Genomic DNA, 25,182 nt, shown 5'->3' on the forward strand with positions numbered 1-25,182 from the left:
GCCTCTAAATAAGGCATTATCTGTCTTTATTTCACCAATACTTTAAGAAGAATGAATGAATGAACATGTGCTATAGCTCTGTTAGCTCATAGCTGCTGTTATGTGGCTACTTGCGGCTATAGGAGAGCTAACGGAGGGATTTCTACACAGGCACTCTACTGGGACCACTTCATCCACACGCCCCCCTGCAGCACAGCTCATTCACTCCTATAAGAACGTCCATCTTACTCAAAGTCCTCGTTCAGGTCGTCTAAATCTGATAAATATCCTGCCATGTTGCACAAAACTATCAGCAGCAAACTCTGAGTGAAGTTAGCCGACTGTCACAGAGCACGGAGTGAATAATGTGTATTTCATGCCAGAAATAAGGTCCAGGTTTAAAAATACCGGAGTTCCCCTTTAACACCCAAGAGTTTGATTTTGGGGGACATTTATTTCAGTTTAAGGGACATTTCTAAATGAAAAGCTGACCTCTGAAACTATATCTGACATGAGTTTAAGGAGTTTGAAAGCAATGGTAGGCTGGATAAGTCCTTAAATGAAGGCTTAAACGAGCCATTACACTTTATATGTTCAAGCGTTTGGGTTAAAAGTTATGATTGATAAAAAGTAGATATTTTAACAGGAATCTTTCACAGTGATGTGAAGAAACAGTATTTACTTCAACCCTTTCTAACTGATGCAAGTTGGACTGCGCTTTGTCAGTTTTGTAATCGCAGATGCAACATAGTCTGATGATTGTTTTCCGTCTGTCTGACTGAAATGATCCTCTGGGATTCCTCTGCTGTAGTCTGTGTTCCTTTTCTCTTTGCTGTGGTTCGTTTTCCCTCTTAAACACTGGAGAATCTGGCAATTTCTTGCTCTTGAGCCCCTCTTACAGTTGTGTGATGCAACGCCGCAGTGGTAAAACCCCGTCTGTCTGACCCCTGCACATGCACAGCTCCACATGAACCGTGCTGTCGTGTGGAAGAGTCCAAAAGACGCACCAAAAATGTTAGAAGACACATTAAACTGTAAGAAAACAGCATATTTCCTTTTGGATTTACATTTTTTAAACATTTGAATGTGAAATCAATACATGTGCAACATACTTTGGCATCGAATTTACTAAATCTGATCAAAGATTTTTATCCTGATTTAAACTTATTAGCAAACGGGTCTGAGATGGGACTGAGGTGTCTGACATGCTAATGCTAAAGGTTATAAATTACACATCTAATCGGTTATTACTTACTGTTACGGCACTGAAGCTCGCTTCTCTGAGCTCTCCCAAGCACTCTTAGCTTTATTCTGGTCCCGTCTGTTTCATTGTACACGTTTTTCCTCACTTCCTTTGTCGTCTTGGGTGACTATTGATGATTTTTCAGGGTGAAAGTGTCTTTCTTTAATTTTTTAGTGCAGTGAAACTCAGTTAAGTTAGAATTTTTGCATTGTTTTTCATGGTTATGTTAAGTAAAAGACGCATTTAAGGCAGGTTTAAGAGCACCGTCATCTGCAGAAGACAAAAACTGATGTTTAATGAGTGTTTTCTCTTGGTATTAAAGGTTTTTTGTCTGATTTACAGACTTAAAACAATCACTTTTGACCAATACTTCTGAGTTAATGCACCAGAACTTAAACTATTTTCGGCAATCAAAAGAGCTACCGTTGGAAAATGCTTGAAAAATGCAGTCAGAGTTAGCAATAAAAAGGTAACTGACTGCATTTCACTGTTCCTGCTGGACTTCACAGGAGTCATGCAGTAGGATCTCCTTCGTTTTACAGCTAATTAACCATCCGATTGGTCTTCCTCAGTAAATCTGCTGCATGTAATGATTTTACTTTTAAAGCTTTTAAATGATACATGTGTTATAGTCAGAAATAACACGACTTCTGCCTCCAGCTGAAGAAAAGCTTCTGGATGCTCAGCATCTCACGACACGAACCACCTCTTTAAGTTGCATCCCTCAGACTAAAGTCCTGAACTTACAGGCAGCTCCAGCATGTTTTCCTCATGTTTTTCTCTGATACGTGCAGACTTCCTGTCTCTCGTGTCATAGTTTAATTAAGCCCACCCCCGACATCCCTTTCATCCAGCTAACCCTGAGAGTGTCCTGATAACACAGGTCACCAGCTCAGGTTATTTCAGCTGAAGTTTCCCCTCACATTCCTGCATTAAAAACCGTCCATGAAACACAACACAGATTCGGGGGAGAAAACAAACCCATAAACTGCTAACTGACCGTTTCACAGCAGCCCAGAGGGACGTCTGTGGTAAACAGGCCGAGGACCGTGTCATTAACCTGGAATGTGAGCTTCTGGATATGAACTGCTGAGCATCATCAAAAAAAGACAGTTACGGTGGCTGGCTTTACGTGCTTTTAGCATGTTGGACGTCCGTATTTACAGCCCTCAGAATACAGATGTTCATCATCTGTTCTCCTTCGGTCTGAGCTCCTTTATTCTCCAACTCAGCCTGAACCCTCTGAGACGAGCTTTCTGTCATTTCTTTAAGGAGTCTTCAGGAATAGTTCTCCAGGCTTCTTGAAGGACATCCCAAAGCTCTTCTTTGGATGTGGGCTGCCTTTTGTTCCGTTCTCTGTCAGATGATCCCACACTGCTTCAATAATGTTGAGGTCCGGGCTCTGGGGAGGATTCATCCCTCCATAAGACCTGTTGCCACTGATTTTCAGTCCACTTCTTGTGTCATTTGGCATAGCTCAGCCTTTTCTCCCTGTTTCCCTTCCTTAAGAACGGCTTCTTGACAGCCACCCTTCCATGGAGACCATTTCTGATGAGGCTTGGGCCAACAGTAGATGGATCAGCTGAAGGTCCAGATGCATCTCTCAGGTCCTGTCAGGTCACAGCTGGATTTTTTCCTCTTTCTTAAGGACATCACTTTCAGATCCTGTTCATCTGCTGTAGATAGTTTTTTAGGCCTGACACTTCTTCTTTTGTCCTCCACTTGTCCAGTTTCTCCACTTTAAAAGATTACAAGAGACTTTTGCACCTTGGGAGCAAAACATAAAGGCGACTTTTGCACTTTACTGTAGATGTCAGATAATAGATATCCAGCTACTATTTTTATTGAGGAGACTTCAGCAAATAAACAAGATCTGTTTTAATAAAGATGAATAAAGACAATAATGCAAAATAACTGCAGTTATTCCAAATAATTGACATTGAGATGTAATTATATAATCACAGTAACAAGCACTCTTGTTCTGGATTGGTTTACATTTATTTATCAATACTTTGCTGCTTTCTGTCTTTTCTTTTGAATTTTACAGCTGAAAAGCCCATTTTTCTGTTGCACATGAATAATTTGCTCGGTTGCTGTGAATAAAAAGGTAAATTGTGAAACTCGTCACATGTTAAAGCAGCAAGTTCAGCTCCGGCAAACTTGGTTAAAGAGGAAACGAGTCGTAAATCATGGGGAAGGTCTGAGTCGGTGAGTTACAGGTGGGAGTTTTTAAAGGCTCCACTCATGTCAGAGAAGCTGTTGGTCAGACAGATGTGTTGCCTGTTTTTAAAACTGAAATCCAAATTCACAGAAAGTTCAGGGCGAACATCTTTGAGCGAGATTTCACAACTCGTTTGGGGGTCAGTTCTGGTCCAATGTCCAACTTGCACAACTGGACTTATTACACAAGCAGAGAGGCGACGTCTCGTGTCCCAAAGTTCACATTTCTAATTAAAAAAACATGAACATTCTTACATATTCTGGGTTAGTGAAAGAGGGATGAAGTGATAGATGAATAAATCCTTAAAAAGGATACAGCTATGATGATTCCTCCAAACAGGAACATGAAAACAAAATCTGCCGTCCGTCCCCGGAAACAGTCTTCCTCCAGCTTCCGGCAGTAGTGATAACTCGCTTCGGTTAAGGACAGACACTGATACAGCCGTTATTATTATTCATAGCAATGATAATGGTATTATTTACAGTAAAAGATACATACAGATGATGTTGAACACAGAAGTGAAGCCAAGGGAACCAAAGAAGAGGAAGCTGGTTATCAGACGCCATATCTAAAAAGAAAAAAAGAAGAAAAGATGGTAAAAAAAACAGATGCTGTGAGTGTGTGATCAGATTTAAGTTTGTGGATGTTATGGTGTGGTACCTGGTATCTCCTGATGATGAGGTCTGGGTTAAAGTAGAGTTGAAGTGGAGTGATGACTTCAAGCTGCTAAAAGAAAAGGTTGTGATTAAAATACATTTCGTATCATCTGCAGGTTTTAATGCACTTAAAGCAGATGGCGTGTCTCATACTGTACTCTGCTGCAGCATCTCCTGTCACTTCCTGTTTAAAGTGCTCAGGTTTAGCTTCGAGGCGTGCTAATCCAGATGTTTCGCTAATTCATTTCACACTGATGGGAGAAGGAGGATTTTGTGGCAATTTCCCTTGTTTTCCAATGAGAAAGAAAGTAAAGGATTTCCCTGCTTAGGAAAGAGCTTCAGAGTGACACGACGGGACAAAAGGAGTAAAGGAAAACCTGGTTTGTTTTGCTTAGAAATGACCTGCAAGTATACAGCTATGACAAGAGGTGGTCTCACTCTTTAAATATACACATATATATGTGTGATAATGGCCCAATGCGCTGCATTTAAGGTACCAGAAAGCTGCTCCCTGAGGACATATGAGCCCCAGTCTTTGTTGTTTATGTATTTAGCAGACGCTTTTATCCAAAGCGACTTACAGGTAGGCATGTAGGGTAAGGGGGTCTTGCCTAAGGACCCCAACTGGAGTCATGCAGGGGATTTGAACTCAGGTCTCCCACATGGAAGGGGGCAATCATACCACTAATGTTGACCCTAATAAATACGGTCAGGCTCGTTTTTCCTTTTGTTTATTCCACAGAAAGTATTCGTATCCCTTCTCTCTCATTCGTATTCATTAGCATCAAATGTTTTATTTTGCACAGAATCTGGGTGATTCATTGCTCTGGTGAAGATACTCTCTATAACAGAGTGTTAAAAGCATCATGCGTTCATCTCTTTGTTACAGCTGGAGCGGACACGGCTTCTGGGAGGTTGGAGTTCTCATGCAAATTCAAATTCAAGTCCCTGATGTTAGCTACAAAGAGCTTAATGGAACGGCTCCCATCTACTTGAATGCTCTTGCAAAGGCTTCTGTCCCAACTGGGTCCTTCCGTTGGTCCCAGGATTGTCGTCTAGCAGCTCCTACACCACGCCTAAGACAATCCAAACTCTGTTCATGTGTCGTCCCACGATGGTGGAATGACCTACCGAGCGCTACCAGAACAGGGGCGTCCCTGTCTATCTTCAAGAAGCTCCTGAAAACCCAGCTCTTCAGAGAGCATCTCCTATCCCAGCACTTACCTTGTACTTCCCTCCCCCCTCTATCTCTGCACTTTATCTTTCTGCACTTCCTTCTATGCCTGCACCCTATCTCTGCTCTGTCCCCTCTGACAGAGTCGGACTCCTGGGTTCCTTCTATGTAGCTTATTGTTAGCTTTTTATAAAGCTGTTATATCTTCATTTGTAAGTTGCTTTGGATAAAAGCGTCTGATAAATACAGAAACATGCAGTCTTGCTTTTTGCTCTCCCCACACACCTGTCCTTCGTAACCAATTACCACACCTGTATGGTGTTAGTCATTTATAGACACAACAGGGTTGAAAGATGAGGAAAATCACCTCCTATCATCTCTCATGAGTCACCCTCCCCCTGCAGTTCTCTCTCTGATGAAACTTAACTGCACTTTGAGTCGGTGAAATGTCTAAAAACTCACCTGCTGAACATTTGCACAGCTCCGTTTATCCAATACTTCATTATTAAAAAAAGAAACATCATCTACTGCAGCTGAGCTCTGATCTGCGAAGGCTGCTAACTCTAAATGATCCCCTGGTTCCTCTATGGATTCTTGTCTTTTTTACACCCGCCAGCTTCATACTTATTAGGCTGCGGTCTGTTATTTGCACATAAAGCTACATTTTTGATCTCGCCAGCATTGAAACACCTGTGAAAATCCAGATTTCTTATCGTTAAAGTCGTCTGAGCTTGGCGGTCACTGTTGAGGCTTGAAATGTTATTATAGTGCATATAAAGGCACATTCTTCTTAAAAACCTAATTATTAATATGTTTCCACATTTTACTGCAAGTTACTGGGAAAAGAAGCATTTGTATGAGCTCTGCTTTTGGCCAACGTTGTGCCTGAAGGTTTTATCTCCCGCAGACTTTACAGGAACATTTATAAAGAAAGTTACGTTAGTTAAACTCACTCCAAACCTGCCTTTTTAACAGAGATCACCAGGTTTAAATGAGGTGAAACAACTCATTTAACATGTCACATGAGGATTTTACACTATAATTTCCCACATTCTTACAGTTTTATTACAGAAGTTTGAATCTGTCTGCAGTTCTAACAGCTGGATGTCTTTCAGGCTTTGCTTTATAAATGTTTCCGGCTTAAATAGAAGTATGTAGAAATATCAGGAGACCCAATTTCCACATGTTAATGTTTGCGGTGCACAGATTCTCTGCTCGGTCTGATGTACTCGCATTCCCACGCCCTGTGATGACGGCCACACTGAAAGCTTTTTGCCACTCAGAGGCGCACGCTCATGTTCAGATGTGGTGGTGACGCCGGTGCGTTCACCTTTAATCTATTTCTACTCAGCAGACTGTTGTGCTGTTCATTTTAGCTGAACAGGCACCATCCACTCTGCTTCTACTGCCTTTAGCAAACATTTCAACTTAATTTCCACACAAATTAAACCTAAAAGTGCAGTTAGTTTCATAAGTAGCAGCTCTGACAGGAGCACTTGTGCTTAAAATGACACCTGAATACAACCACCTGCTGCTGTATAAACAGCTATTCCCATTATATTAAAACCACTTCCTTTTATTGCTTACATTGTGGCCCACTTCACCTACTTTTACTCAACAAGTCAGCTAAAACTTCCACTTTGGCTAAAACTGAAATTCATCTTGTTTTATTTTACTGTAACCAACATTTCAGCTGCTTTAATCTCTTTAAAATAATAATAATAATAATAAAAATCAGCTGCGCATCAGCAGCTTTGTGTTCATCACTCTTCTTTAATGTGAAGATGTACAAACTCACCCCTTAACCTAAAAATGACACTTCAGCTCCTTTCTGAGCTATAACTCAGCATCTAAAAATGTGAGTTGACTTTTTACAACAAGAGAATAAACAGACAGCTGCAGAGCAGTTTTGAATCAGTCAATATACTTAATTTAGTCCATAAAAAGCAGCTGGATTTCTTTCTTTTTTCCCCGTTTTTCTTGTCTTACCACGGCCGCGGTGGTGAGGACACAGGCAGTCGTGTACGCTCGGGTCACCACGGGGATCTGAAAGTACTCCTCAATGAAGCTGAGAGCCATCACTGCAGCGGCTGCCGGCTCACTGTCAGCCATCATTTACTCCCTGAATGAACCGCTGAGACTCCGCCCACCTGCCGCCGCCAGCCAATCAGAGCCGTGCATCAATTAACACCATCCATCCCACACAAGTTTAGCAAGACTGATTATAACAGATATGCTGAAAGTTATCTATCCAAAAACGTTTATTTTTTTAATGTGAAATTAGGTTTATGACTAAAACTGTAACTTTAGCATGTTCTCCCGTGTATTTGTGGGTTCTCTCCGGCTTCCTCCGACCGTCCAAAACACGCATGTTAGGTTAATTAGTGTCTGTAAAATTGTCCTTAGGAGTGAGTGTGTGGTTGTTTGTCTCGTTTGTCTCTGTGTGGCCCTGTGATGGACCGGCGACCTGTCCAGGTGTTCCTCGCCTCTCCCCCGATGGCCGCTGGGATCGGCTCCAGCCCCCCCACGACCCGACCGACGGATTAAGCGGGTAAAGAAAATGGATGGATGGATGTGTAACTTCAACTGGAATAGTAGTGAGAATTTATTTACACTTTTACACCTATTTTTTTTTTATCGTTTTTGCATCTAAATTCTCAAAAGTTACAATCAAAAACTCAAAAATTATTTTTTAAATATATATTTATACCAATAAAAGATTTAACCGCAGAAACATTTTAGAAAACTGTTCTGAGTGAAGTTTGTCTTTAAAACAATGTATTTTGTAACTGAACTTTTGTGGCAGTACATTTAAAATATGTCCAATTTTTTTTCAATCTAAAAACAATTAAGATTTATTGATAATGAAAATGATGCAAAAATCAACTCGTTTCTCGTTAAATTGTCTTAATATATGTTATCTTCCAAGCAGCAGTCCGTTAAAAAGGTTAAACATTTATTAAATGAGAGAAAAACAGAAAACATTACACAGTTCATACATTTGTACAGGTTATAGGTGGCATACGATATAAAAAATAACCATTGAAGACATGTATGTACAAGAAGCTTTGCTGTTTGTGTATAAATATGTTTTCGAGCACTGATTAACACTTAAAATGAGTTGAAATGATTCAAACACCAGGAGACTGTAAAGAAAGTCTGAACAATTACAATCGTAATGACTCGTCAGTGTCCTGCACTGAAAAAAAAAACCCAACATGTGATGAACAGCTGAGCCTTCAAAGGTCCAGTGCTGTCACAGGCAAAAAAAATCTAAAAGTTTTAGAACTGGGTTCAAATGAAAGTTTGAGCAGGTTGAGAAGCGCAGATCCCCACCACAGCTGATGTCCCTGAACTCACAGATCAATAAAGAAAAGAGCACCATGTGACTAATGAACAATGACTTCATCTGCAGGGCGGCAGTTCGCACTCTAGGTGGCGCCCTGCAGCTTCTCCTGTGAGTGATGAACCACGGAGCTTCGCGTCAGAAGAGTGACATCAGAGCCCGACACACAGCAGAGGTATCAGCTTTTCCTCCTTTTTAAACACGGATTTTACTGTGTAAATGACTCAGATTTAATGGATATAAGCGGGTAACATAAGGAAAGATATGAGAGAGCGATTTCAACCTCCCTGCTTTCACAGATCTGTGATTATCGTGTCCAAATATGGAAGGAAAGTAAACCTTTCTGTGAGCGAACGTCTGAAACAGGCTGATGAAGGTCTCACTCAGTAATGCAGACCTGACTTAGCCTGAGAGACAGTATGAGCACAAATTAATTAAAAATCTGAGATAATATTTGAAAAGGAAGTGTTGCATACTGCTGGTCCAGAAGGAACCGATTATACTCACAAACTTTGCCTTTCTTTGTACAGTACTGTGCAAAAATCTTGAGCCGCTCTGTGTTTCTTTATAGATCACCAGGAAAATGATGGAAATGCATTATTTAAAACAGAGTTTGTACAATTCTAAGGACTTTTAAAGTGAATATCTGGTCTGAGCTCCTTTATTCTCCAACTCAGCCTGAACCCTCTGAGACGAGCTTTCTGTCATTTCTTTAAGGAGTCTTCAGGAATAGTTCTCCAGGCTTCTTGAAGGACATCCCAAAGCTCTTCTTTGGATGTGGGCTGCCTTTTGTTCTGTTCTCTGTCAGATGATCCCACACTGCTTCAATAATGTTGAGGTCCGGGCTCTGGGGAGGATTCATCCCTCCATAAGACCTGTTGCCACTGATTTTCAGTCCACTTCTTGTGTCATTTGGCACAGCTCAGCCTTTTCTCCCTGTTTCCCTTCCTTAAGAACGGCTTCTTGACAGCCACCCTTCCATGGAGCCCATTTCTGATGAGGCTTGGGCCAACAGTAGATGGATCAGCTGAAGGTCCAGATGCATCTCTCAGGTCCTGTCAGGTCACAGCTGGATTTTTTCCTCTTTCTTAAGGACATCACTTTCAGATCCTGTTCATCTGCTGTAGATAGTTTTTTAGGCCTGACACTTCTTCTTTTGTCCTCCACTTGTCCAGTTTCCTCAAATGTTTTAAGGACACACTGCACACCATGCTGAGATATGCCAAGTTTTCAGCTAATAGCTCTTTGGGAATCACCTTGTTGCTGTAGAAATCCTATTTTCTGTCTGTCAAACTGTGTTATCTTTGGTTGTCTGCTCTGTGTCGACACAACACTGGTTCATCCCTTGAGTTAGGAGCCTTTTTTCTGCTTGAATGATTCATAGGTCAGAGTTAAGTGGCTTAACAAAGAAAAAATGGACTGAAAATGAGTGAAAAAGCAGAAAATGTCCAGAGAAAAACTTTGAAAGACCTTCTGAAAAGCCTGGAGAACTGTTGATTAGGACCATTTTAAAAGAAAGTCTGGCTGCTTGGACGCAAAATATAAAGAAATGATCAAGACTTTTGCACAGTACTCATCTACAGAAAGAGATATATTGTGCACCTGCACACATTTGTGGCTTCCTTTGGGTGTGACTTGGCTCATTTGTAGCAAGAATTTACACACAAAATGGAAGCTGTGTGAGATGTGCACTTATTCTGAGACAAGAGATGGAAAAGACTTGGATCTCTCACTGTTTTTTTATATGTGCACGGAGACCCAAAAAGAACCGAAAGGACACATCAGAATCTAAAGCCAAATGTAAATATAAAAGCTGGGATATTGCAAAGGTTGGCTGGGGTGAAAACTTTGTTTTACCAATGAAAAAGGAAAGATTTAAAGTGCAGTAAAAGCAACGTAAGTAAATAAGTGAAGCAGACTGAGGGAAAATAGCAGATTAAGGAGACGGTAACCTCCTTAAAAGAGGATTACACGTTGCTCACTCTTCTTCTGCAACAGCTGAATCGAACTGAGAAGAACTGGTGCAAATGTTTATCTCAGCACACCCAAAATCTGACTCTAACCTTTCAGCAGTGGATGGAATTATGTGTGAAGTTTGACATTTTTCTTGAGCTTCGGCCAAACGAAGGCCTGCCTGAGAGACTCAAGGCTCAAGGGCTCGAAACTCCTTTTTGGTGCGAGATTATCAAGTGAGTTTTTAGGATTTACACAAAAGAAACTTGAAAGTCTGTTTGAATGATCAAAGTGATTTGTAAAACGGCAGAATGTGGCTGAAAATATGTGATTTCTGTGGTAAAAACGGCTCTTTTTGCCAACAACAGCAGCGAACACACAAATTACCGCCTGCTGCTGCGAGTTTGATGTCACTCTTCAAACACCCAAGGATCAGCAGGCCCATCTGTGATGAAAACACAAAGCAGCTGAAATGGCAAACAGTGACCACAGGAAGTAAAGCGGCCTCCAGCAGTTCCATCTATGAACCAAAATCTCTCTTTCAGGCTTGAAGTAAGGAGCTGAGGGCGGTGCAGTTCACATCAGTGTCACACACATCGTTAAAACAAGGCTCAGATCTCAGCCTTACGGTGACAAAAATGTGCAAAATAAATATGAGTGTAGCTGCACGGGAGGTGCAAGTCTGAGGGGACCGAACATAGTTTTCCTGAGAAGAAGGCGTAAATTGAGTATCAATAAATGGATTGAAGCATAAACAGGTTTAAACGACATCATCTCATCCTCTTGAATCCACTACAGAGACATCTTAGTTCCAAAAACTCCTCTTCATTTTCAAAAAGAATCCGCCGTGGCGATTTTCCACAGACTCACACGTTTCTGCAGCCGAAAAAATCCACGCCGATGTAGCGAGGGTAGCCTTCCAACGAGTTCATGCCAACGGGATCGAATTTCCAGTACTGCCGTCCCCGGATGAAGTGAGCGTAGCCTGGAACAGAAACAAACCATCTTATTGTTGTTAAGATGTCCACCAGGTGCATGATGGGAAATCTTTGGTCTGACCTGAAACTCAGTGACTTTGAGAGGGTGTCTTTTCAAAATCTTTTACGGGAGGCTTTAGTTTGAGTAGCAGAAGATTTCAAACTAAAGCTGAGAGATCGCCTGATGCAGAAGTTTAAATAAGGTTTAAATTAAAATGTAAACCACACTGATGACAGGAATCTGTTGTCGTGTTGAAGTGGTCACAAAGACACCATTAAAAGTCAACAAAAACGTCAAGCAGCCATAAAGGAGCACGGTGTGCTTAATAAGTGACTGTTATTAAAATATCTAACTGTCTCCTGGACCAGTTTTACATTAGGAAGTGAATACCTTAAAGGAGAGCTTGTAAAGCGTTGTAAAACAGATGATGATGATGTCATCACAGCGCAGGAACAGACGAGGCCAACGGAACCGATTTTTAAGCAGGTGTGAGGTATTTACACTAAATCTGACCACAAACTACACGATTTTTCGACCGATTTCAAGCGAAAGAATCTCTTTGGTCTTTTTTTTTTAGCAAATTGTTGCTTTCAGTCTCTTCCAAACAGGAAGCAGACGAAGCTTTAACGACGTTAAAGTGGAACGGTTCAAAAGGAGGAGCTCCTCACTGCACGATAGCAACGGCGTGAATGTCTCTGCGAAGTTTCATCTCCTTTGAACCACAACAGAAAGGAGAAGGAGAACAAGTGGGAAGACTTGGTGCAGCTGTTGCTAAAAGCTGCTTATTGGTCAACTTCATTGTTGTTAAGATGTCCACCAGGTGCATGATGGGAAATCTTTGGTCTGACCTGAAACTCAGTGACTTTGAGAGGGTGTCTTTTAAAAATCTTTTACGGGAGGCTTTAGTTTGAGTAGCAGAGGATTAAAGAAGGTTTAAATTAAAATGTAAACCACACTGATGGCAGGAATCTGTTGTCGTGTTGAAGTGGTCACAAAGACACCATTAAAAGTCAACAAAAATGTCAAGCAGCCATAAAGGAGCACGGGGTGCTTAATAAGTGACTGTTATTAAAATATCTAACTGTCTCCTGGACCAGTTTTACATTATGAAGTGAATACCTGAAGCATGGAAAGCTTAAAGGAGAGCTTGTAAAGCTTTGTAAAACAGATGATGATGTCATCACAGCGCAGGAACAGACGAGGCCAACGGAACCGATTTTTAAGCAGGTGTGAGGTATTTACACTAAATCTGACCACAAACTACACGATTTTTTTGGCCGATTTCAAGGGAAAGAATCTCTTTGGTCTTTTTTTTTTAGCAAATTGTTGCTTTCAGTCTCTTCCAAACAGGAAGCAGACGAAGCTTTAACGACGTTATAGTGGAACGGCTCAAAAGGAGGAGCTCCTCACTGCACGGTAGCAACGGTGTGAATGTCTCTGCGAAGTTTCATCTCCTTTGAACCACAACAGAAAGGAGAAGGAGAACAAGTGGGAAGACTTGGTGCAGCTGTGGCTAAAAGCTGCTTATCGGTCCACTTCATAGTTGTTAAGATGTCCACCAGGTGCATGATGGGAAATCTTTGGTCTGACCTGAAACTCAGTGACTTTGAGAGGGTGTCTTTTCAAATTCTTTTACGGGATGCTTTAGTTTGAGTAGCAGAAGATTTCAAACTAAAGCTGAGAGATTGCCTGATGCAGAAGTTTAAATAAGGTTTAAATTAAAATGTAAACCACACTGATGGCAGGAATCTGTTGTCGTGTTGAAGTGGTCACAAAGACACCATTAAAAGTCAACAAAAACGTCAAGCAGCCATAAAGGAGCACGGTGTGCTTAATAAGTGACTGTTATTAAAATATCTAACTGTCTCCTGGACCAGTTTTACATTAGGAAGTGAATACCTTAAAGGAGAGCTTGTAAAGCGTTGTAAAACAGATGATGATGATGTCATCACAGCGCAGGAACAGACGAGGCCAACGGAACCGATTTTTAAGCAGGTGTGAGGTATTTACACTAAATCTGACCACGAACTACACGATTTTTCGACCGATTTCAAGGGAAAGAATCTCTTTGGTCTTTTTTTTAAGCAAATTGTTGCTTTCAGTCTCTTCCAAACAGGAAGCAGACGAAGCTTTAACGACGTTAAAGTGGAACGGTTCAAAAGGAGGAGCTCCTCACTGCACGATAGCAACGGCGTGAATGTCTCTGCGAAGTTTCATCTCCTTTGAACCACAGCAGAAAGGAGAAGGAGAACAAGTGGGAAGACTTGGTGCAGCTGTGGCTAAAAGCTGCTTATTGGTCAACTTCATTGTTGTTAAGATGTCCACCAGGTGCATGATGGGAAATCTTTGGTCTGACCTGAAACTCAGTGACTTTGAGAGGGTGTCTTTTAAAAATCTTGTACGGGAGGCTTTAGTTTGAGTAGCAGAGGATTAAAGAAGGTTTAAATTAAAATGTAAACCACACTGATGGCAGGAATCTGTTGTCGTGTTGAAGTGGTCACAAAGACACCATTAAAAGTCAACAAAAACGTCAAGCAGCCATAAAGGAGCACGGTGTGCTTAATAAGTGACTGTTATTAAAATATCTAAATGTCTCCTGGACCAGTTTTACATTAGGAAGTGAATACCTGAAGCATGGAAAGCTTAAAGGAGAGCTTGTAAAGCGTTGTAAAACAGATGATGATGATGTCATCACAGCGCAGGAACAGACGAGGCCAACGGAACCGATTTTTAAGCAGGTGTGAGGTATTTACACTAAATCTGACCACAAACTACACGATTTTTCGACCGATTTCAAGGGAAAGAATCTCTTTGGTCTTTTTTTTTTTTTAGCAAATTGTTGCTTTCAGTCTCTTCCAAACAGGAAGCAGACGAAGCTTTAACGACGTTAAAGTGGAACGGTTCAAAAGGAGGAGCTCCTCACTGCACGGTAGCAACGGCGTGAATGTCTCTGCGAAGTTTCATCTCCTTTGAACCACAGCAGAAAGGAGAAGGAGAACAAGTGGGAAGACTTGGTGCAGCTGTGGCTAAAAGCTGCTTATCGGTCCACTTCATTGTTGTTAAGATGTCCACCAGGTGCATGATGGGAAATCTTTGGTCTGACCTGAAACTCAGTGACTTTGAGAGGGTGTCTTTTAAAAATCTTGTACGGGAGGCTTTAGTTTGAGTAGCAGAGGATTTCGAACTAAAGCTGAGAGATCGCCTAATGCAGAAGTTTAAAGAAGGTTTAAATTAAAATGTAAACCACACTGATGACAGGAATCTGTTGTCGTGTTGAAGTGGTCACAAAGACACCATTAAAAGTCAACAAAAATGTCAAGCAGCCATAAAGGAGCACGGTGTGCTTAATAAGTGACTGTTATTAAAATATCTAACTGTCTCCTGGACCAGTTTTACATTAGGAAGTGAATACCTTAAAGGAGAGCTTGTAAAGCGTTGTAAAACAGATGATGATGTCATCACAGCGCAGGAACAGACGAGGCCAACGGAACCAATTTTTAAGCAGGTGTGAGGTATTTACACTAAATCTGACCACAAACTACACGATTTTTTTGGCCGATTTCAAGGGAAAGAATCTCTTTGGTCTTTTTTTTTTAGCAAATTGTTGCTTTCAGTCTCTTCCAAACAGGAAGCAGACGAAGCTTTAACGACGTTAAAGTGGAACGGTTCAAAAGGAGGAGCTCCTCACTGCACGGTAGCAACGGCGTGAATGTCTCTGCGAAGTTTCATCTCCTTTGAACCACAACAGAAAGGAGAAGGAGAACAAGTGGGAAGACTTGGTGCAGCTGTGGCTAAAAGCTGCTTGTTGGTCCACTTCATTGTTGTTAAGATGTCCACCAGGTGCATGATGGGAAATCTTTGGTCTGACCTGAAACTCAGTGACTTTGAGAGGGTGTCTTTTAAAAATCTTGTACGGGAGGCTTTAGTTTGAGTAGCAGAGGATTAAAGAAGGTTTAAATTAAAATGTAAACCACACTGATGACAGGAATCTGTTGTCGTGTTGAAGTGGTCACAAAGACACCATTAAAAGTCAACAAAAACGTCAAGCAGCCATAAAGGAGCACGGTGTGGTGCAGGGCTGGAAACCAGAGCCGTGAACTGCAGCAGTTCAGCCTCCAGGCGCTCTGGGGCAGTTTCAGTCTGACTTTTGTTTTGTGCATAATAAAAGTCAGTGTACTTCCAAATGAGTCTACAAATGCTTCCATGGTATTGTCACTCTTATAAGATTCGCACTCTATGATTTACTGTTTGAATGTTCTTGTTGTCCGGCCAGAAGCCATAATCAAAGTAATTGCTATTTCTTTGCTGGCACCATACTTTCTGCACGTGATGAATGCGTTCGTGCACAAATGTCCCTGATTGTGGTTTGTATGGATGAGTGCACAGGCCTACTCCAGTCTGAGCTTGTTTGCAGAAACCACCGACATTGGATCGGCCCAGACACCGAGCAGACGGCTGTTAACAGTGTAGCTGTTTGATATCTCTAAAAGAGCCTGAGTTTGAACTGTTGGACCAACCTTGAGCAGAATAGAGATCATTCGGGTTCAGTAAAGTGAAAACAAAAGAACACAATCAGATGCTTTCATGCAGTTCGTGTGTAAATCCTTTAAATGGAGTCTCAGACAGATCCCGTCTATTCATTTCACAGCTGAGCTTGGTCATTATAAACATAAACTTATACATTATAATTATGTGTGTAGGATGTAAAGTGTCTGAAAAGTACAACGAAGAACGAGTCCCATAATGAGGAATTCATGGTTTCTACATCCTATTCGTACCACCTGTTGGGTCAGCAGGAAGCTGCTTAAGTACGGTCATGTAGTCGGCCTCCAGTTCACTGTTCAAGGGGAACCTCTGGTATTTTTAAACCTGGACCTTATTTCTGGCATGAAATACGTTCATCTACTCACTGAGAACAGTTTGGTGAAAGTCGGCGTCCTTCAGAAGATATTTAGATAACTGGAGATCCATATAACGGAGTGAACGGGGCTTAGAGGATGCAGCCTCTAAATAAGGCATTATCTGTCTTTATTTCACCAATACTTTAAGAAGAATGAATGAATGAACGTGTGCTATAGCGCTGTTAGCTCATAGCTGCTGTGTTGTTGTTATTGGCGGCTATCGGGGGGCTTATAGAGGGATTTCTACACAGGCACTCTACTGGGACCACTTCATCCACACGCCCCCCTGCAGCACAGTTTATTCACTCCGTGCTCTGTGACAGTCGGCTAACTTCACACAGAGTTTGCTGCTGATAGTTTTGTGCAACATGGCAGGATATTTATCAGATTCTGACAACTTTGAGTACGATGGACGTTCTTACCGGAGTAAATGATCTATCATCTCAACCGGGGTGTGCTGATCAGTCATTAAAAGTTCACCCATTATCAGCTAATAAATATAGTCTTTTAATTTTCCTTAGTCTTATATTTTAACACTATATTCAGTCAAATAGAAATAAAAGCTTTTTTCTATAAAAATCTTGATGAGTTCCTGACTGAATCAAATTTGAAGGAAATGGCTCATTTAAAACATCAAACAGCGACTCTGATCACTGGCTGAGAATTCGTTTCTGGGTCGTACCGTAGATGTCCCTGAAGGCGGCGTCCACGTCGTGGGGGATGCCTCTCCAGTCGTGCATGTTGCGCGGGTAGACGGACTCGACCCGGTTTTCCTGGGGGCTGAACCTCCAGTAGCTGCCCGACTTGAAGAAGTAGGTGTTGAAGTTGGAGTCGTGGCCCCAGCGCAGCGCCGCCTGGATCCCGGACACCGGCAGACCCAGATTCCTGATGGACTCTGGCCCCCTGATCTTCATCTCAGCATCAAACACCCAGTAATTCTCCCCTGCAGAGACAAAGAACTCCATTTAACTCTTAATTTCATTCCCATTTTTTACTTTTAAGTGTAGCTGACGCCATTTATGGTGACTTTATCTGCAGCAACAGAGACCTTTTAACATAGATTTATAAATGGAAGCACATGTGATCGAAATATTTGCTCAGACCTCTTCGCTCCCCACCTTGTAAGAACCAAATATTCCCTGACTTGTCTTCAAAGGCAGCGTCAATGTTGTTGGGAACCTCCTTCCAGTGCCGGGACACCAGTGCCGGGTAACCGCTCTCCAGTTGCCCCTCCCTGATCCTCCAAACGTAGCCTGACTTAAAGAAGAACAGCTCCCCTCGGATCATAGACACGGCATCAAAGTCCGTCTGGCAGGCATCAGGCTGGAAATAAAACCGAACACATGCACAACAACATACACACAAATGTAAAGAAGGCACTTTACTGCAGTGGCATGAAGTGAAAATGAGACATTTTACGACCTAAAATGATCCTGAAATAAAGTTTCTGAGGATCCAGCTGAAAACTGCTTTCAGAGGAAAATATCAGGCATTTTTAGGAGAAATAAAACCTCAGATTTACACATGTAACCAATCTCCAGTGCTGAAAATTCCTCAGGAAATGAACGATTGCTTCAGTCTTTGAGCCTCATTTGTCATCTGTGGCTCAAAAATTCCCCTTTTTTTTTTAAAAAATGTGGTATAGTTTCAAACACATTCACAGACAATTAGAAATAAAGCCTGAAGATAAACTTTACCAGAGCCTTTGAGCCACAGACAGCAATGCCAGCTAAATTAATAACCTGATATATAGATTCTTTTGCCAAGAATTCCCACAAGCTGGATTGTTTTTAGTCTGTGCCACAGGTTGTTATTCCAGAACTAATCAGCCATATGGTTGCTCTGAACTCTGTATTATATCATTTAATCAATTACACTAAAACCATCCAAATATGGATGTCAAATTTGAGTTAATAAGCTGCTGAAAAAAGTCCCAAATAAATGCTTTTTTACTCTTTTATTGAGTTGAATAATGTTGGCTAAAAACTGACCAGAGGCCAGATGTGCACACCTGGTAAATCATTGAGCTCTTTGAAATGATTTTGAGGTAAGATAAAGACAAAGTTACATTTCTCCATTTCTCCAATGCGTGAACAACGTTGCATGCTTTCCAGCTGGTGCAGAATCACAGTTTCTGATCCGCCTTTCATGTCGGGAAAACACTTTTAATCGCTTTTAATCACAGATACGCGTGTTTATCGTGGCTGCGTCGCGTGCCCTGCGCTCGTTTGTTGCGTCCTTTGCACACGTCCTCAGAAATGAACGCTACTCGTTTGTAAGCGACAGTGTGGAGGTGACTTACGGGCTTAAATTTGTCTCAAAAATAACTGCAAATGCACAGAAGGTGATCTGCAAATATGCCTCGAGTTGCATCCAACGTTACCGCTAATCAGCAATTAGCTTTGTCACCTCTATGCAAGGGCGTAACCATGGTTTAGACATTGGGGGGGTCCAAGAAAAACAAAATTGTTGAGTGCATTATCTACAATTCTTTATTTATATATGAAAAATTGGACATTTAGAACATAGTTTAGAGGACTACATTGACCATGTAAGTTCACATCTAAAGGAATAGTGTAATTTCTCCGAGACAGTGACTGCCCCCCCACTTTGTTTTGGTTAGTTGCTTACTGTTTACTGACCTTAAACACACCTACCAATTACAGTTATGCTCTTCCAGTAGTTCTGTAGCAAATCGGACAGCTTCCAATGGAAAACGACCAAATACCCAAAGCATGTTTCTGGAAATATTTTAATAAGGACAACTAATGATGTAACAAATTACAGACTTTTCCTTTAACAAAAAATGTGCCGAGGACTTTTAAGTCCAGGTTCATTTCTATTGTGTCAATGTCTCAAAATGTGCACTAACAATGAAAAGTCTAATAGTCTAATGTTATTTTTGTTTTAAGTTGTTTTATTTTGAAAGGGGGCCGAAGTTTATTTTGTTGATTCTGTGTTGGATTTCCTGTTCTGGTACAATCTGCTCTGTTGAGCTTGGCGCGGTTGAGCAGCGCCCGTTGGGTCACTCTCATTGGCTAGAGCGCAGCCGTTACGTTCCCATGGTAACACACGGAAATAAACTGAAAATAAATAAGACATAACAAGAGACCGATCCCTTGACAGGGTTCATAAAAGGAGAACATGCATTTTACATATTTTCTTCTGTATATTGGGGGGGACAGGTTGGGTATTTTCTCAATATTGGGGGGACACGACCCCCCCAAAGAATGCGCCATAGCCTCTATGCGGAGTCAAATTTGGGGCAAACGGAGTTGGGACGTGTTTTTCCGACATAAATCACCTGGTGCCCCCCCCAGTGGAATCGTCTGGAAACGGGAATAAGTTGCCTCTGTGAACGCGTGATTAAAAAGCGAATAAGACTCCTTCTGTTGGAAAGACGCCTGAGCAGGAGTACTTTTTTTGAGAGCTCACCCCTCCTTGTTGTAGCTGGAAAACTGGCATCAGCTGCTTTAACACTGAGGCTCAAAAGCGCCAAAATGAAACTTCTGATTCACAAGAACAACCTCAATCAAATCTAAAGTAGAATTTCTCAGGGGATGAAGTATAAACCGGTCATTCCTAAGTCTAAAATGCGTCATTATTTCTCATTTTCCTTAGTTTTCACAGCCTTTTTCTGAGAGGCCGCTCACATTAATACTCACATTGATCTCGTTGGTCTCCGGTTGGTTGAATGACGGCGGAGGTGGAGGCGGGGGTGGGGGTGGCGTTGAGGGAATGACCTGCGGATGAGCTCCATACAGATACTGGATGCCTTGTTTGTCATCCTCGTGCAGCCTCAGCGGGTAGGAGAAGGAGTAGTAAGCGGACATGATGGCTCCAGGCACACGTGAGTGCTGCAGGCCCAGGACGTGCCCGAACTCATGGGCGGCAACCTGGAGAAGGTCTGTGCCTGCAGAGGGGGGGAGGAGGGGGACACACCTGGTTCAAACGGTGCTAGGAAACAGTCGTAAGCGTTTGTTTTGACCTGCTTTCAGTAGCAGACGGTGGGGATTTTGCTCCCTGGGCCCATCCAGTGCCAAACACACCACCCAGTGAGTCATAAAAGTACCCGGCTGACTGTTACCTGTTCACAAGGCGCACGTGTCCCATATGTTTGACTCGATCGTTTTCATAATGTATATTTAACTGCAGCGCAGGATAACACCTTTTCAAAGAATTGTTTTGTGATAATTAAGAAGGAGACGGTTAGCTGCTGCGTATCAACCTCCTGCACCCACAGCCCCTTTCTATGAGACTTTCCTCCACTCTGTTTCAAAGAGTGAAAGCTTTCGGGACAGTGATGGTTTTATCTGTTTATTGCTTCTGTATTTACAGGACTGTAGGACCCACCCCTCACTTCTTACTACACTGCCAAGAAAATAGAAAAATAGTTTCAGGGATTTACTAAAACATGCAAAAATAAATGGAAACACAGCATGAAAAGGCTAAAACAGAGCTTATGCAATTCTAAGCAGCTTTAAAGTGAACATCTGGTCTGAGCTCCTTTATCCTCCAACACAGCCTGAACCCTCTGAGACAAGCTTTCTGTCATTTCTTTAAGGAGTCTTCAGGAATAGTTCTCCAGGCTTCTTGAAGGACATCCCAAAGCTCTTCTTTGGATGTGGGCTGCCTTTTGTTCCGTTCTCTGTCAGATGATCCCACACTGCTTCAATAATGTTGAGGTCCGGGCTCTGGGGAGGATTCATCCCTCCATAAGACCTGTTGCCACTGATTTTCAGTCCACTTCTTGTGTCATTTGGCATAGCTCAGCCTTTTCTCCCTGTTTCCCTTCCTTAAGAACGGCTTCTTGACAGCCACCCTTCCATGGAGCCCATTTCTGATGAGGCTTGGGCCAACAGTAGATGGATCAGCTGAAGGTCCAGATGCATCTCTCAGGTCCTGTCAGTTCTTTGCTGGATTTTTTCCTCTTTCTTAAGGACATCACTTTCAGATCCTGTTCATCTGCTGGAGATAGTTTTTTAGGCCTGACACTTCTTCTTTTGTCCTCCACTTGTCCAGTTTCCTCAAATGTTTTAAGGACACACTGCACACCATGCTGAGATATGCCAAGTTTTCAGCTAATAGCTCTTTGGGAATCACCTTGTTGGAGCAAAAATCCTATTTTCTGTCTGTCAAACTGTGTTTTCTTTGCTGTTTTTCATAGATGCAGCTAAAGAAATGGGAACAAATGATGTGTCTTTGTGACAGGCTGCTGGTAACAAAGTGCCTAAAGATCCAGTTTAAAATGGCTTCTTTGCTAAGTTGTCTGTTCTGTGTCGACACAACACTGGTTCATCCCTTGAGTTTGGAGCCTTTTCTCTGCTTTAATGATTCATAGATCAGAGGTAAAATGGTTAATAAACAAATAAATTCCTCTGAAAATGGTCTGGTCCAAGGACTGGACTGAAAATGAGTGAAAAATCAGAAAGAAAAACTCTGAAAGACCTTCAGAAAGCTGGAGAACTATTGTTGAAGACCACTTTAAAAAGGTTCCAAGAAAGTCTGACTGCTCAGACTAAGACTCTTTTATACTTAATTTATTTACTCAACCTTTATTGTCATATTTAAACGATTTATTTTATAAAAGCGTCCTGGAAGTGATAAGCAACAGAACAATATATATACATTGATTTACTCAAATATTGCTAAATGCATGTATATTTTGAGTAGTCATAAAATAATTATATAGCTCCAGCTTATGTTCAGTTATCCGATGATGTCATCAGGCTGAAAGCAGAGGAATGACTGCCTCCAAAAGGAGTGAAGGTGATATATTCTGTGTTCACTTCTGGTTGTAAACAAGCCGCCTTCTGTCTGTGGCACAAAGAGCAATTAAAAAATGTTTACCCATGTGGTTTCCGAGGGTCCATGACTCATCGTTGTCGAAGTGAATGTCGCCTTGTCGGTGTGTTTTGGGGAAGAAGGCGTGAGCAAGAATCCCACCCTGGCCGTCAAAGGGAAGGTTGTCTCCATGCCAGTACCTGCGGGTTTATACAACAAACAGGAGGAGCATGAAGACTCCACAGAATGATTCAGGCACGATAAAAACAGCCTTCTAAAACAACCTTACAGACAGAGCTATAGTCATAGCTGCATGTCAGCTTCGAGGATCGATCAGCACCAACAGGAGAGGATAAATAAACAGCATAAAGATGAAATAACTGATTCATATGTGAGGAACTTTTTACCCTTAAAACTGCACTAAAATAGCTGTTCTGTTGTTGTTGGCTTTTTATTTCCACTTGATGCAGATAAAAGAAGCAAATATTCACATTTAAAAAGCTGGAATTAGAAAAAAATGCCTAAATGGTGCAAACTTTATCTTATTATAGATTTATAGATCTTATTTCAAACGTACCAGCCCTGCTAGTAGCACCTAAATAAGCATCATAAAGTTATTAATAAGTAACTAATCAAATGCACGAGTGCATCAATAAATAATATAAAGGCTTAATTCTGTTCTGTTGTTGGCTTTTTATTACCACTTAATGCAGATAAAAGAAGCAAATATTCACATTTAAAAAGCTGGAATTAGAAAAAAATGCCTAAATGGTGCAAACTTTATCTTATTATAGATTTATAGATCAATCAACCGTCTCACTGACTTATTTCAAACGTACCAGCCCTGCTAGTAGCACCTAAATAAGCATCATAAGTTATTAATAAGTAACTATTAATAAGTAACTAAACAGTAACAAAAGCACGAGTGCATCAATAAATAATATAAAGGCTTAATTAATTAAAGAACACTGCAAAGAAATGCCATTGACATTGAAAATAAGTAAACTAACACATATGTGAACACATGAAAACAGAATAGAGCACATTTCTACTGTGTGAATTTAACTTAAAAAGGGTTTTAAATACAAAAAAAAGCAGTATATTTACTTTGATTTTTATGTCACTGCAGACAGAATGAATCGATAATAATGTGTTTGTTTTCTTATCAACTTAATTAGATTTAATTAGACGTCCTCTGTTACATTTCAGTCCGAAATTATCCTTAAAAAGATGGGACTCTGCAGCTTTTGCATCTGTGTAATGAGGCCCTTCTTTCTCACAACACCTAAAGAAACACCAGAGTAGTTTAGGTCGTAGTTTGACTTATTTCTAAGTTCATCGACTTTTGTTGTGCACTTTCTCTGGCCTGAAACTGCCCCAGAGCACCCGGGGGCTGAGATACCGCAGTTCACGACTGGTTTCCAGCCCTGTTCCACACGGCTTTGATTCATGGACGCTTGACAGCTTTGTGGACTTTTGATGGCGTTTTTGTGGCCTCGTCAACATAATCAGTTAATCTGACAATAATTACAGATATATACATCCCCCAACTGCAAGAGGAGCCAATTCTTGTGTTTTACTGTAAAAGATGTTCTGGCTTTAAGGCCACCAACAGATGAGGAGTTTCAGGTGTTATTTGGCCCCATTCTTCCATACTAAGAGTCATCCAACCAGCAGTTTCCTAACAACTGCTGCTGTGACGTGACAAATAATACAGTTTGAATCAAAGCTATGATTCAAAATCCCAGCAGGAAAACAACAAACCAGGCAACATAAAGGGAAGGCACAGCTGATACAGATCAACAGGTAAAACTGTTGTATCTGCAGTTTTTAATCTGCTTGTCCTTTCTTGTTCCACGATATTTTGTTTGCATATCTGTGGCTCCGAAAATCCCTTTGTAGCAGAGCCTGATTTTAATCTGAGGCGCTTGTGTTGACTGAGATGCTCACAATATTTATCTGGAACACGGTGAGACTTAAGTGGTTATTTTTGTCATTAACTGCTGATTAATTATTTTAATATGTTCACATCAGGCTTTTCCTTTGATTTAAACAGCTGTAAAACCCTTCATTGGTAATTCTAAATGCATCTGCTGATATATTATAAAAAAATGATTAAAATGATTAAATCCAGTCTTGAAGATCTGATTCTTGAAATCTGTTTGCAAGAAACAGTCAAAACAATGCAACTCTGAGTAGATGAAATAATAATATTTGATTAATGTGAATCTGCATAATGTAACTACAGAAGTAGTGTGTGAAAAACTAATTCTACCTTCTGTTTCCATAGATTTTAACAGGGTAAATAGCAGCCAGGTGCTGCTGATCAATGCTCTGATTAATTGATCATCAGTCAGTGTGAGCAGTTCTATAAAAGCAGAAGTTCTGTCAGTTTAACACGATGCCAAGGAGGAAAGACATCAGCAATGATCTGAGAGAAGCAGCTGTTGCTGCCCATCAGTCTGGGAAGGGTTATAAGGCCATTTCCAGACTATCTGGAGTCATTCTACAGAGAGAAAGATTATTCACAAGTGGAAAACATTCAGGACAGCTGTCAATCTTCCCAGGAGTGGACGTCCCAGCAAGTTCACCCCAAGGTGAAAAAGCCCAGAGCTACATCTCAGACTCTACAGGCCTCAGTTAGCATGTTAAAGGTTAAAGGTCATGACAGCACAGTTAGAAAAAGACTGAACAAGGACGGCTTGTTTGGAAGGGCTGCAGGAGAAAGCCTCTTCTCTCTAAAAAGAACATGGCAGCACAGCTTAGGTTTGCAAAGCTGCATCTGAACAAAGCTCAAGACTTCTGGAACAATGTCCTACATCACAGCTGAGTCTCTGAATTAGTTTTACTGACGTTAAAGGCTGTACTTAACAAGCAGAAGGGAAGAGAGATTGAACTAATTAGCTTAAGCACAGATCCCAGAATACTTGAATTAGTTTAGTTTTTG

The 25,182-nt window shown here is 41.3% G+C and overlaps 1 protein-coding gene across 1 annotated transcript in view; it reads right to left on the reverse strand.

Annotated features, from left to right (window-relative positions):
• The window catches only part of LOC140308983 (stromelysin-3-like), a 59,337-nt gene that overhangs the window by 2,879 nt on the left and 31,276 nt on the right, over positions 1–25,182 (reverse strand). Inside the window, exons 4-11 of the mRNA XM_072386828.1 lie at positions 22,302–22,435; positions 20,117–20,364; positions 17,570–17,774; positions 17,134–17,394; positions 11,443–11,557; positions 7,263–7,374; positions 4,104–4,169; positions 3,926–4,011 (exon numbers count right to left, since the gene is read on the reverse strand). Coding sequence (XP_072242929.1) covers positions 3,926–4,011; positions 4,104–4,169; positions 7,263–7,374; positions 11,443–11,557; positions 17,134–17,394; positions 17,570–17,774; positions 20,117–20,364; positions 22,302–22,435 — 1,227 coding nt within the window. The remainder of the gene's footprint in view (positions 1–3,925; positions 4,012–4,103; positions 4,170–7,262; positions 7,375–11,442; positions 11,558–17,133; positions 17,395–17,569; positions 17,775–20,116; positions 20,365–22,301; positions 22,436–25,182) is intronic.

The sequence above is a fragment of the Leuresthes tenuis genome, unplaced genomic scaffold (genome assembly GCF_036924035.1).
Source record: "Leuresthes tenuis unplaced genomic scaffold, fLeuTen1.0.hap1 SCAF_6, whole genome shotgun sequence".
NCBI classification, from domain to species: Eukaryota; Metazoa; Chordata; class Actinopteri; order Atheriniformes; family Atherinopsidae; genus Leuresthes; species Leuresthes tenuis.